The 13,962-nt window shown below is 39.9% G+C and overlaps 1 protein-coding gene across 1 annotated transcript in view; it reads left to right on the top strand.

Annotated features, from left to right (window-relative positions):
* nol6 (nucleolar protein 6 (RNA-associated)) overlaps nucleotides 1-13,962 on the top strand; it is a 135,722-nt gene that overhangs the window by 80,770 nt on the left and 40,990 nt on the right. Inside the window, exons 16-17 of the mRNA XM_072572807.1 lie at nucleotides 5,051-5,188; nucleotides 13,107-13,224. Coding sequence (XP_072428908.1) covers nucleotides 5,051-5,188; nucleotides 13,107-13,224 — 256 coding nt within the window. The remainder of the gene's footprint in view (nucleotides 1-5,050; nucleotides 5,189-13,106; nucleotides 13,225-13,962) is intronic.

A 13,962-nucleotide genomic window follows, 5' to 3' on the forward strand; every position in this document is an offset into this window, starting at 1 on the left:
TAATTCGCCTAGCCTGCACATCTTTGGACTGTGGGAGGAATGCGGAGCACCCGGAGGAAACCCAAGTAGACACGAGGGAAATGTGCAAACTCCACACACAGTTTCCTGAGGGTGGAATTGAATCTGGGTCCCTGGTGCTGTGAGACAGTAGTGCTAACTGCTGAACCACTGTGCTGCCTTTTGTTCTTCCTTTTTTTCCCTGGAGCACCAGAGGCTGAGGGATGACCTTATAGAGATTTATAAAATTATGAAAGGCATAGATAAGGTGAATAGCCAAAGTTTTTTTTCCTAAGGTGGTGGAGTCCAAACCTTGAGAGCATTGGTTTAAGGTGAGAGGGAAAAGATATAAAAGGGACCTGAGGGGCAACTTTTTCATGCAGAGGATGGTGCATGTGTGGAATGAGGTGCCAAAGGAAGTGGTAGAGGCAGATACAATTACATATTGAAAAGACATTTGGAAATATACATGAATATGAAAGCTTTTGAGGGATATGGGCCAAATGCAAGCAAATGGGACGAGTTCAGTTTAGGAAACCTGGTTGGCAAAGAGTCCGTTTCCATGCTTTATGACTATGACTCTCTATGACTTGCAAAATGAACAAGAGCATTTGCCAACTTCTTGCCTACTTATTTATCCTTTTGACATCTCTCTGTAAAATGTTTATTCGCAACATGCCTTTGCGACATCTGCAAATTTGGCTGTGGAACATTTGCTTCTTTCCTTCATTGTAGTGATATATTGGAAACAGTTGTGATCCTGACACTTATCACTGTGGAACCCCATTGGTCATGTCGTCAACTCTTTTTTTGTTTTTTTTCCATTCATTTGTGAAACATAAGTATCACTGGATGGCCAGCATTAATTGCCTATTCCTAGTTGCCTTTGAAAAGGTGATAATGAGCTGCCTTTGTGAACTATTGCAGCTCATGTGCTGTAGGTTAACCAACAATGCCATTAGGGAGAGAATTCTTGAGCCTGAAAAAGAACCCGTCTTTCCCACTCTTCCCTGACTATTAACTAATTCTCTGTCCATTGCAATATATTACCTCCAGCATTGTGGGCTTTTATCTTACAATTTAACATTTTGTGAGGTACAAGTGTGTTCTGGAAGTCTAAATACACACATCTACTGGTTCCCCTCTACCTACTCTGGTTAAGATTTCTTCGAAAAATTCTAATAAATTAGTCGGACACAATTTCCCTTTCATGAAGCCATGCTGACTCTGCTTGATTAGATTATAATTTTCCAAATGTTTCCTTAATAAATGATTCCAATACTTTTCCAACAATGGGTGTTAGACAAGTCAGCCAATAGTTACTCACATTTTGCCTTTCTCCCTTTTTTTGAATAGGAATGTAATATTTAGCAGTTTACAAATTCTGTGGTACTTGTCAATAATCCAGTGATTTTTGGAAGCCATGATTGTCTGCCTCCGCGGAGCAGATGGCCTGTCTTATTCCCAGCTTGCCCCTGAAAAGATTCCCTGGTGTGAGGAATGTGTCAGGTATCATCCTAATCTGGCAAACCGTCCCCTTTACTTTTCCAAATCCCTACGCACAGACACACATGCAAACACACAAAATATATTTTTGATTTAGCTTAAAATGAAGATGCATTGAGTTATCCAATGAATTGAGACAAAAAAAATCAGAGGTTTACTGTCTTATTGTTAGAGTGTAGTTGCAGATAATGTCATGCACATTGGAAAAAAAGAAGTGTATCATTTTTTGTGCATTTAAATATTCTATCCTGAAGGCATTGGCTGTTTTCTCTTTGACCCAGCCATTTGTCTTTTGGTCATCTGACAAAACATCATCTTATGTACCTTGGTGCCATGTCCTTTATTATAATGCTCCTGTGAGGTGGCATAGATCATTTTATTACGTTAAATGTGCAAAATAAATATCTGTTGTTGACCTGTGCACTGAAGAGAATTTTGAAAGAATGGTATTTTATTCAATTTGTAGTGAGTGGAATCTCCTCCAGGTGGCAGGGCTGAACTGATGGGAGCTATTGCACTTGGCAATGCTGTTGAAATTGACTGGCTAAGCACCCTGAGACTGATAGCTGCTGAGAAGAATAAATTAAAACTGCACTTTAATGTTTTTCACAGAAATTTAATGTTACTAAAGTTATTTATCACATGCACATTGCCATGCCAAAAAGTACTTCAGTGTATGAACATACGTCTGTTTAGTGTTTTCAAACTTAAATGACCAACGCTTTATCTTGTGACTTGCCTCACAATCCAGATCTCCCAATCAGTTGAAACAACCTCCATGGCCATCTTGTCAAGTCCCTTCAGAATCTTAAACACACATTCCTGGAGGCACTCAACATGTCTTGCAGCATCTGTGGAGAGAAAACAGAGTTAAAGTTTCAAGTTGTGTAACTCTTCATCAGAACTAAAAGCAGCTAACCTCCAACTTGCCCACGTTATGCTTAATTTTCCACTTTGTTGCCCAGTTACTTAACTTGCCTATATCTCTTTGCAGCTTTTTTGTCTCCTCTCAGCTTGCATTCCCTCAAATGATCTATTCTCAATAAAATTAGGTACACTGCCTTCTAGTTCTTTATCTAAGTCATTAATATAGATTGAAAATAACTGAAGCTTCAGCACTGATCCTTGCAGCATTCCACTAATTGCACCCTGCCAACTCAAAAATGCCCATATATTCCTATTCCTTTCTGCCTGTTTTTAACCAATCCAATGTCCATGCTCATATGTTACTTCAAATCCTTGAGCCCTTGCCTATTATGACCTTGAAAAGCCACGTACACAACATCTACTGGTATGTCTTTATCCATTTACGAAATGCAGCTTTAGAACACAAAGTTGTTAAATGTGATTTCCCTTTTGAAGATCATGTTAACGTTAACGTTTTGGATCATACTTCAATTTTTTGTCAAGACTGACTTAGTCCCAGGTTCCAGCACTTTCTGATGACTGATGTCACACAAACTGGTCTGTATTTCCTATTTTATTTCCTTTCTTGAATTCTAATGTTGTATTTGTATTTGCTAATCCCAATCTGCTGGGATGGAAAACCATAACCAATGCATCCACTATCTCTTCAGCTACTGGCTTTTGCTTTTGGACTCTCCGACATAGGTGAGCAAGTCCTGGAGATTTATTGGACTTTAGTTCCTTAAGTTTTCCCCAACATTTTTGACAACAAATGGTAATTGCTGCAATCCTTTATCCCCCTTTATTTCTGGCATGTAACTTGTAACTTCTATTTTGTATATATCCATAAATTATTTATTCAGTGTTGCTGCCATTTCCTCATTCTACTGTAATAATTTCTTTGCTTCTAAGTTATTTTCATTTTATTTATGTATAAAAGCTATTAGAATCTCTTTGTTTTTAATTTCTGATAGATATAAACCATGTATACCTATAGCTGTGATTGACCCTTATTGGAGCAGAATTAGACTATTCATCCCATCCACTCTGCTAAGCCATTCAGTCATGGCAGTTATGGTTCTCAACCCCATTCTCCTGCCTTCTCTGGGTAACTCTTAATCCCCATACCAATCAAGAACCTATCTATCTCTGTCTTAAATACACTAAACTATTTGGCTTCACAACCCTCTGCAGCAATGAGTTCCAGAGAGTCACCATCCAGTGGTTGAAGAACTTCCTCCTTATCTCAGTTCACCCTGAGGCTGTGCTCTTGAATCCTAGTTTCTCCTACTAGTGGAAACATCATCTCTTCATTCTCTCGATCCAAGCTTCTCAGTAGGTTTCAGTGAGATTCCCCTTATCTTTCTAAGCTCCATCAAATACAGTTCCAGTGTCCTGAACTGCTTCTCATATGATAAGCCTAGGGATCATTTTGTAAATCTTCTCTAGACCCCCTCTGACACCAGCACATCCATCCTTTCATATGAGACCCCAAACTGTTCACAGTATTCCAAATGCGAGCTAACCAGAGCCTTCTGCAACCTCAGCAGCACATTTCTCCTCTTGTTTGTGAGCTCTTTTAAAGTGAATGCTAACATTGCATTTACCTTCCTTACTGTGACCTGAACCTGCATGTTGACCTGAAGAGAGTCCTGAACTAGGACTCCTAAGACATTCTGTGCTTCAGAATTCCAAAACCTTTCCCTGTTAAGAAAATAGTCTATGCCTCTAAAATTCATTCCAGAATGCAGAACACTACGCTTTTCCCATTGTATTCTATCTGCCATTTCTTTGCTCACTCTCCTAGCCTGTCCAAGTCCTTCAGCAGCCTCCCACTTCCTCAACGCAGCCTGTCTCTCTACCTATCTTTGTGTCAACTGCAAACACTGCAACAGTGCCCTGAGTTCCTTCATCCAGATCATTTAATGTATAACATGAATAATTGTGGTCCCAACACTGACCCCTGTGGAACTACATTAGTCACTGGCTGCCATCCTGGAAAAGATCACTTTATGCCTACTTTCTGTCTTTTGCCAGTCGGCCAATCCTCTATCCAGCCTTGCCCCTAGCACCATGGACTTCTGTTTTATTAAGCAGCCTCCTGTGCAGCACCTTGTCAAGTTCTGTCTGGAAATCCAAATTGAGCTCATCAACTGGCTCTCTTTTGTCGAACTTACTTGTTACCTTCTCAAAGGATTCTAACAGATTTGTCAGGGCATAACCTCCCCTGATGAAGCTGTGCTGATTCTGTTATATTTTACCATGCACTTTCAAGTTCTTAGGATTTTCTGAAGGTTATCGGTGTTCTATTTCTTGTGTGATCGATAATTAAAACAGATTAGGTCGCGTGGATTCAGTTTACTTGGAAAATCACACTCTGGTTGTTTAACAGTTCAAACTATAGTTTGTGATTATGTACACATTTTGCTTCTCAAATGCTTCTGCTGAATTGCCCACATGGTTTTGTACAAGTCTTTTGCTCATTAGCGTATCCAGCTCTGAAAGCAACATATTTTTTAAAGTAACAAAGTAGAAACAGGAATGAGTAAGAATCAGATATCATATTTAATAACAGTACATTATTTTCTTTTGATTCGTGATGCATTAGTAAGATTCACCAAGTTTGCACCTTCTACTTCAGACTGCAGGGTCGGAAGAGAATCACATTAGTGTTGTGCAGTCATACGATGACCTGAGCCGCAAACTTTGGAATCTCAATGGACTTCCCTTGAATATCACATCAGTCCAAGGGATACACCCTGTGTTCCGATTCACAGAAGTAAGTTGATATTTTGCAAATTTCAGTATGTTATGAAGAATGTATTAAATTGACCAGTGCAGGAATTTCCAATCTAAGGTCATATGTTGTCGAGCAAGTTGCTGCAGTGTTCATAGTTTTAGATTATTGCTTGTGGTTATTGTGTGCAAAGCAACCAGGAGTTCTTGGTCAAATTCTGTTCCACTCTGGTACAGTTCCCATATGCTTCCTGCTCTGCAGCACTGATTCTTGAGAATGAGAAACAAGGCTGAAGCCTAAAATTTTGATTTAAGTTACATTCCTCAATGTTTTATTTTATTTTTCTTTTTGTTGTTGTAGAATAATACAGCACAGGAACAGGTCCTTCAGCTCCCCATGCCTGTGCCAATCATGATGCTATTCTAAATGAGCGGCATAGTGGCTCAATGGTTAGCACTATTAGGTAAAAACAATGACTGCAGACGCTGGAAACCAGATTCTGGATAGTGGTGCTGGAAGAGCACAGCAGTTCAGGCAGCATCCGAGGAGCAGTAAAATCGACGTTTCGGGCAAAAGCCCTTCATCAGGAATAAAGCACTATTGTCTCACAGTGTCACAACCCACAGTCCAAAGATGGGCGGCACGGTGGCACAGTGGTTAGCACTGCTGCCTCACAGCGCCAGAGACCCGGGTTCAATTCCCGCCTCAGGCGACTGACTGTGTGGAGTTTGCACGTTCTCCCCGTGTCTGCGTGGGTTTCCTCCGGGTGCTCCGGTTTCCTCCCACAGTCCAAAGATGTGCAGGTCAGGTGAATTGCCCATGCTAAATTGCCCGTAGTGTTAGGTAGGGGTAGATGTAGGGGTATGGGTGGGTTGCGCTTCGGCGGGGCGGTGTGGACTTGTTGGGCCGAAGGGCCTGTTTCCACACTGTAAGTAATCTAATGTGCAAGTTAGGTGGATTGGCCATACTAAATTGCCCATAGTGACCAGGGATGTGAAGGCTAGCTGGATTAGCTATAGGGTTACAGGGATAGGATAGAGGAGTGGGTCTGGGTGGAATGCTCTTTGGAGGGTTGATGTGGACTTGGTGGACTAAATGGCCTGCTTCCCCACTGTATTGTTTCTGTGAAACTGAATCTAAATGTGGTCCATAACCATCTCTTCCCTGCCTTTTCATTTGTCTGTCTAAATACCTCAAATATTGCTATTCTATCTGCTTTTACCACCTCTCCTGGCAGCAGATTCCAAGCACCTACCACCCTCTGTTTTAAAGAAAAAAGCTTGTCTTGCACATCTCCTTCTAAATTTTCTCTCTCTCCCCTTAAACCTATGGCCCCTAGTACTCTCCACCCTACACATGTTTCTCAAAATTTTATACATTTCTACTGGATCATCCCTTATCCCCTCTAACGTTTTAGTGAAAGCAATCCAAGTTTGTCTAATCTCTCCTTATAGTTAATATGTTAATCCATGCAAAATCCTGGTAAAACTATTCTGTGCCGTCGACAAAAACCCACATCCATTCTATAGTGTGTTGATCAGAACTGCATGCAATACCCCAAATATGATCTAACCAGTCTTACATAGCTGTAACATGACTTAAGGGCACTGAGTATAAAAGACATTATCTATGAAGGCAAGCTTGCCATGTAGGTTCATACCACCATATCCACTTGCATTACTACGTTCAGGGAGCTATGCACTTGCATCCCAAGGTCCCTCTTTATATCAGTGCTCTTAAGGGTCCTGCCATTTTCTGTATACTTTCTCTTGCACCTGACTTGCCAAAATATTATCTCACACTTGTCCAGATTAAACTCCACCTGCCATTTCTCCACCTAATTTACCAACTGATACAAATCCTGTTATATTCTTTGGCAACATTCCTCACTATCTGTACCTCCACCAATTTCATCTCGTAATTGTGCTTGAACTGAGTGGTTCTGTGAGCCATTTCTGAAAGTGTTTAAGAGTCAACCACATTGCTGAGGGTCTTCATTAGAACTTAAGAAACAGGAGCTACAACAGTTTACTAAATCCTGTGAACCTTCTCTCCCCTTCAGTGCAATCATAACTGATCTTCTATTTCAACTGTACTTTTCCACACTAACCCTATTGATTTCACTTTCTGCCCAAACATTTATTGATTTCTATTTTGAATGTATTTAATGAATGAGTGTCCTTGGTTCTTTGGGGTAGAGAACTCTTGCAACCTTTCTCAGTGTAGACATTTCTCTTAATCCCATGTCTAAATGTCTATTATCTGATCTGAGATTGTGATTTCTTGAATCTAGACTCACCAAGGCAGAGAAGAGTCAAACAGGGTTCTGAACTTGCTGCTTTGCTGTAATTGATACGTATGAGGATATTGGCTGAGATCAGGAACTATACGCAGCCTCTTCTTTCCATGTTACTGTTCCATGCAGGTACCAGCTGTTCAGCAGATCTTCAGGGCTATATAGGTTTACTACCAGAGCTTATTCTGGGAGATGTTTCATTGTTTGAATTGCCTTTCTGCAATTTTCTTAACAGAATTCATTGCTCATTTCTGCAAAGGGGCAATGTATTGATTCATACTGGTCTTGAGGTGATTGAGCCAAGTAGACAATACTTTATTGGCTCCTGATGGAAGAGATGGCTCTGGGTTTTCAGACTGTGTGCCTTTAGGTGTAGCTGTGTTGAATGATCAGCAAGCAGTGTAGGATTACAGTCTAGAATGTGGACATTGTGGCTATTGTAGAAGGATTTGCAATGCCTGACAACTTTCTTCCACCCAGATATATCAATCTGGTGCTGGAGTGCAGAATGTCAAAATGAGAAAAACATGGCCTTGGGTCTTAATTTTGGAAGCCTCTGCCCTTACCTACATTGATTATTGTCTCAGTCATGGTTGAAAATCTTTCAGATCTCAAACAACATTTACTGGCTTGTATTTCCACAAGAAGCACTTGTGGCATCCTTTCCTCCAAGAAACGATGAGTAGCTGCAAGCACCCAGCTAAATATTACAGAAATGAGTCTTTTTGTAGAGAAACCCTGCGATCACCCTGTCAGTGGTATTTTCATTCAGATGTAAATACGTATTTGAATACAATCTCTGAGCTGCTGCTGCTTTGAATTTGTATTTTGAAGGTAGTTGGTTCGTTATGAAGAACTAATTCCTCAAATGGGTTTATGGGTGAAGTTTCTGAGAAAATAAGTTTTTATTTGTAAATGAGTGCAAAAAAGATTGAGACTGTTCTATATAAACAATCAGACTGCGATTATTGATTATTTTAACGAAAACTTACTTTTCACAGAACATAATTGACGATTAATCTCTGTTCAGATAGCAATATTTTGGTGCATGCATGAACACATTTGTGAATTCCTTATAACCACAACTGAGCATTCTTCCCGATAGAGGGCACTCTGGGCATTTAGGTAGCGCAGACCAGCTGCTGAATCTATAGGCTAACCCTTGCAAATTTTCCCACAGTAATTGAACTTTCTTGCGTTGTTTCTCCACAAAGTATTAAAAACTCACAGCATCTGTTTTCATGTTTGCGTTGTGTAGATTTTAAGCCACAGTTTTTTTTTAAATGATCAGAGAGCAATCCAAATTTTTCATACATTCTGCTTCAATGAATAATTCTTTACTTACTTTGATATTGAAATTTTATGCATACATTAAAGTACTGTTTACAGGTACCATATAAATGCAAATGCACTCTTTCTTATGCCACATTATACCATGTGCACAATCTTTTCAATAGATGTAATTAATTGTAAGGCATTAACTGAATATTGCCAAATATTTGTCACCAATTCCTTGTGGCTCTATTTCTGACCTTTTTGTTTCCCCAAGAACCTGCTTGATCTCCTCTAATTGAGGATCAACCAGTGAGCTGTATTGACATCATCTTCAGCAAAGGTATTCAAAAATGTCTGAATGTGACTGATTGAGGACCCTTTGTTTGATATCTCCGTGTTGGAATTTTGTCTGTTTTTGGCTTATCTGGCAGTGAGGCCACCGAGATTAGCAACTTGGCAAATACTGATTGTGTGTCATGCTGTTACATTGACCAAAGAATGCTTATTTCATCAACATATTTCAAGATATGACAAGGTGTTTGCCTGGAACTGTTCCCCTCAAATTCAGACCTGGAGCAAGCACTTTGGCATATCAAGAAAGGCCAGTGGAAGAGAATGTCATCTGACAGATGTTATTGCTCACAGTTGCAGAATTGTCAGCAAGTAACTCACCTAACGATTAAGTTTGAAACCTTGTGTGTTGCGCAGAGACCAGCAAAAGAAAGAGAGAGAAAAAGGGAAGAAGCTTTCGCATAAAGGTAGCGTTACTAGACTAGTAAGCCCAGGCTAACATTCTGGGGAATATAAACAGAAGGTGCTGGATAAACTCAGCTCATTTGGCAGCATCTATGGAGAGAGAAGCAGAGTTAACATTTTGGGTCCATTATGACTTTTTTCGTCTTCTGAAGAAGAGTCGTGGGGCTCTGTTTCTCTCTTCACATTGCTGCCAGAGCTGCTGAACTTTTCCAGCACTTTGTTTTTATTATAGCAAGGCACTCAGTTTACTAAACTATTTCGGATGAGTAATAGATCCTGGGCATTGCCAGTGATGCACGCCTCCCATAAAAGAACAATAAATTGTAAAAATGCATGGAGTAGAAAGTCAAAGGCATTAAGATGAACCTTTTTAAAACACAAATTAATATTTGTAGACAGTAGTTACTGAAAACAAATGGTGCAACAGTGTCCATGGTGATTGTTACCTGCAAAATGTGGCAGTGTTTGGAAATGAGTTTCAGAATTATTCAGCAGGCACAATCCGGTGAGTTTCATGTTGTGGAATTTTCCTTTCTTTTTCTCTGTCTTTGTGCTTTTTCCTTTAATGAATTCCTTTTGAAATGTCACTGTCTTTAATTTGTCACACTACTTCTTTGACCTGCAGTCCCAGATAAGCAGACAATTCCTCCAAAATAATATTGATAAGATCAAAACCAAGACCAAGGTGGTGGAGGAGGAGTTCTGATCCACCTGTTGATTTTGTTCTCAATACTATTAATTATGTGGGTTTTGAAGATGCTGTTCAAGGAGATTTGTGAAATGTTGCATGCATCTTTTAGATGATGCACATGTTCCTATGGAGCATTGTTGGTGGAGGTATTGAATATGGATGTAATGCCAAACAAGCAGCTGTTTTGTCATGGAGGGTGTCCAGTTTCTTGAGTGTTTGAATTGTAGTCATTCAGGAAAGTGGAATGTATTCTGTTCCATTCCTGACTTGTCTTGTGGAGTCAAGAGGTGGATTATTCACTGCAATATTAATAACCTCTGACATGAACTTGGACGTCACAATTTTTTGGTGCTTCATTCAGTTCAGATCGAGGCCAGAATCTGACTGTCCGTAACCCTGAACTGACAGAGAGCTAAGGTAGAAGCAGGAGTATGTCATTTAAATCTGATTCACATTTCAATAAGATGAAGGCTGATCTGATCATTATCTCAACTCCACTTTACTGCCTTTGTTGTCTTTCCTGTAAATTTAACTCTATTGTGTGTCTGTCATACCTATCTTTTTTTTATTTGCTCGTGGAATGTGGGCATCGTTGGCTGGGCGCAGCATTGTTGCCTGTCCCTGGTTGCCTTTTGAGAAGTTGGTGGTGAGCATCCTACCTTGAACTGCTGCAGTCTGTGTGCTGTGGGTAGACCCACAATGTAATTAGCAAGGGAATTCCAGGATTTTGATCCTGTGGCACAGAAGGAATAGCAATTATATTTCCCAAGTCAGAATGATGAGTCACTTGGAAGGGATCTTGCAGGATGGTGATGGTCACATGTTTATGCTGCCCTTGTCCTTCAAGATGGAAATGGTTGTGAGTTTAGAAGGTACTGTTGAAGGAGCCTTGATGATGCACACTGTCTGTACAGTGCAGTAATGGTGGAGATCAATGTTTGTAGATATGCTTTAATCATATGGCTGCTTCATCCTGGAGGGTGTCAGGATTCTTGAGTGTTATTGGAGCTGTACTCATCCAGGCAAGTGGAGAGTATTTCATCACACTCTTGAATTGTGCCTTGTGGATGGTGGACATGCATTTTTGAGCCATCTTGAGTTACTAGATCTGTTTGAGGTCTGGTCTATTTAGGCACCTTAATAGTGTCACAAAACATGATGTAAAGTATTACCAATAGAAAGAGGAGTCTTTCAAAAGGTGGTCACTCTTACTGATACTGTCATGGACCAATGCACCTCCAAAAAGCAGATTGGTGAGGGTGAGATCAAGTATGTTTTTTCCATTTATTTTTCCCTCGCCACCCGCTGCAGACCAGTCCAGCAGCTAAATCCTTTAGAACCCGATCAGTTCGATCAGTAGTGCTGCTGCTGAGCCGCTCTTGATCATGGACTTCGAAATCCCTCACCGAGAGTACATTTTGTGCTCTTGCCACCTTCAGTGCCTTGGAGGAGTACAGAGTCATCAACTGAGAATGGTACATGGTAATATTGAGGTCCCCCCAGGGAACTCTCCCTTGATAGCATATTACTGTGCCACTAAAGTGCCGCAAGACCTAGGCAGTGAGTCCTGCCCTGCTAATGGTGCAGAACGTATCCAGGGGTGATGATGCCTTTGCCTGGGACATTGTCTGTGTGGTATGATTCTTTGAGTATGACCATGTCAGGCTGTTGTTTGACTAGTCAATGAGATCATTACCTCATTTTTTGGCACCAGCCCACCAGATATTGGTAAGGAGGACTTTGAAGATTTGACAGGGCTGTTTTTGCTGTTGTTATTTCCAATGTCTAGGTCAATACAAGGTGGTCCTTCCAGTTTCATTAAGCTTGCTTACTTGTGCTTTCATAAATGTGGGAGAAGCAATGACATAGTGGTATTGTCACTAGACTAGTATTACACAGTACCAGGTTAATGCTCTGAGGACATTTGACTTGTATCTTACCATGGCAGATCTGAATTTAACAGCTAGTCCGATCATAGGTGGGAAACCAGTGTCAATTGTTGTAAATCCCATCTCGTTCACTAATCTCCTTTTGGAAATTAAATCTACCGTCCTTCCCTGGTCAAGGACAATTGACCTTGCTGACAATGTCCACATCCAATGAAAGAATAAAAGAAAATCTGTTCTAGACCATCTTCTGTAAGCCTCAGCCCTAATTTATCAAGTCAGCTTGATAATTCCAATGCTCTCCTGGTTAGACTTTTTTTAGTCTCCATAAACCTAAGATCATCCTAACTTTCACAGAATCCCACTCACCAATTACATTTCACTAAGCTATGTTGATGTCTAGTTTGGCAAACTGGTTAAAATTTAGTTCTAAAATATTCATCCTTGTATTCTACTTCCCTCTGTTCTATATCTGTATAACCTCCTCTTACCCTGCAATATCCACATTCCTACATTTTGCGAATCCTGGTTTTAATCACTCCATCATTGGTATGCAGTGCTTCAGGCTCCGAGCTGTGACATGTCCTCTCTAAACCTCGCCATCAAACTCTCATTTTTTTCCCTTTAAGTTAACAGTTAAAATCTGTCTTCCTCCTCGAACAAACGTTTTATTATTTGCTGTAATATCCCCACGATCACATTATGTTTTGGAATGTTTGGTGACGTTAAAAACCCTTTATAAATTCAAGTTGCTGTTGCTGCTTTACTAACGTAGTTAATGTGCTGAAATTAAACTTGTCTTGACAACTTCCTATGTATTGCCCTTTGCTTGTTATTGTATATATCTGGGAGCTGGGAAAGAGGAGAGAAAACAACATTGTAAACTGATGGACTCCCGACATCAAAATAAAACAAAGTCAAAATGTTATATTCCCCTACTAATCCCATTTGTAGGGTTTGCTAACATCAACCAAATCATTTACTTCTGTATATTCATTTTTAATTCATAAGTTCTTTACATTGTCAGCTTTTATAATTTGATTTCTTCCTTTATAGGTTTTTCCACCAGTGCCGGTGAAACCAGATTACTCTTATTATGTTAAGGATGTGAAGAACAAATGCCTGCTTCCTTCAAATCAAAAGCCATGCGGTGTATATGTCCCAGCATTGAAAGGTAAAGAGATTTTGAAAAATTTTTTAAAATTGATCTGAATGGTCTTTGACTGTCCTGTTGATTCACCTGGTTGATACACAACTTGCTTCTTTCCTGCCAATTGCCTTCTGTATTGTGCACTTCAAAAGCTCCCTTTGTTTGTAGTGGTTATCAGATCTTCAAAGTGATCTTACAAGTAATTTAGTTTTGTAGTGGCACAGTACAAGAAATTTTGGCTGCATGTTCTACCCTAAAATAGGCACGATGTGTTTGAACCTTAGTCTCAGTTTTAAATAAACATCCATTATTCTTAATTTAGCCAACAAGGCAGTTATAAGTGGAGGATTTCTATCCAGTGGGTGAGGTGCTAAGACTTATTCTTTATTTGGCGAGTTGTTTCTTTACCTCGGACTATGGAGAGAATTCAGTGACACTTATTGAAGTCTGCTGGCATGGGCATTTAACAAAGCCTGAGAGTCTGAATTTTCTCAGTTTTAATAACAAGTAGGTGTCTAATCAACTCTCCTGGTTTAGGAGCTTTAAAAACTAAAACCTACTGCTGAGATAACTTGTTCCTGCGATCCCTTCTATGAGGGCAACTAAACTTGCTTCTGAATTCAACTCTGTTTCAAAACAAAATTTGCTCAGTCCTAGATTATTTAGAATGTTGAACCTGGACTATTTGCCCTATTTATTGTAGAACTAACATTATATCATAATTCCATGACCATCTCAAATCTGTAGTTGCCTGCTTTCTGA

Source organism: Chiloscyllium punctatum, chromosome 1, assembly GCF_047496795.1.
Source record: "Chiloscyllium punctatum isolate Juve2018m chromosome 1, sChiPun1.3, whole genome shotgun sequence".
Classification (NCBI taxonomy): domain Eukaryota; kingdom Metazoa; phylum Chordata; class Chondrichthyes; order Orectolobiformes; family Hemiscylliidae; genus Chiloscyllium; species Chiloscyllium punctatum.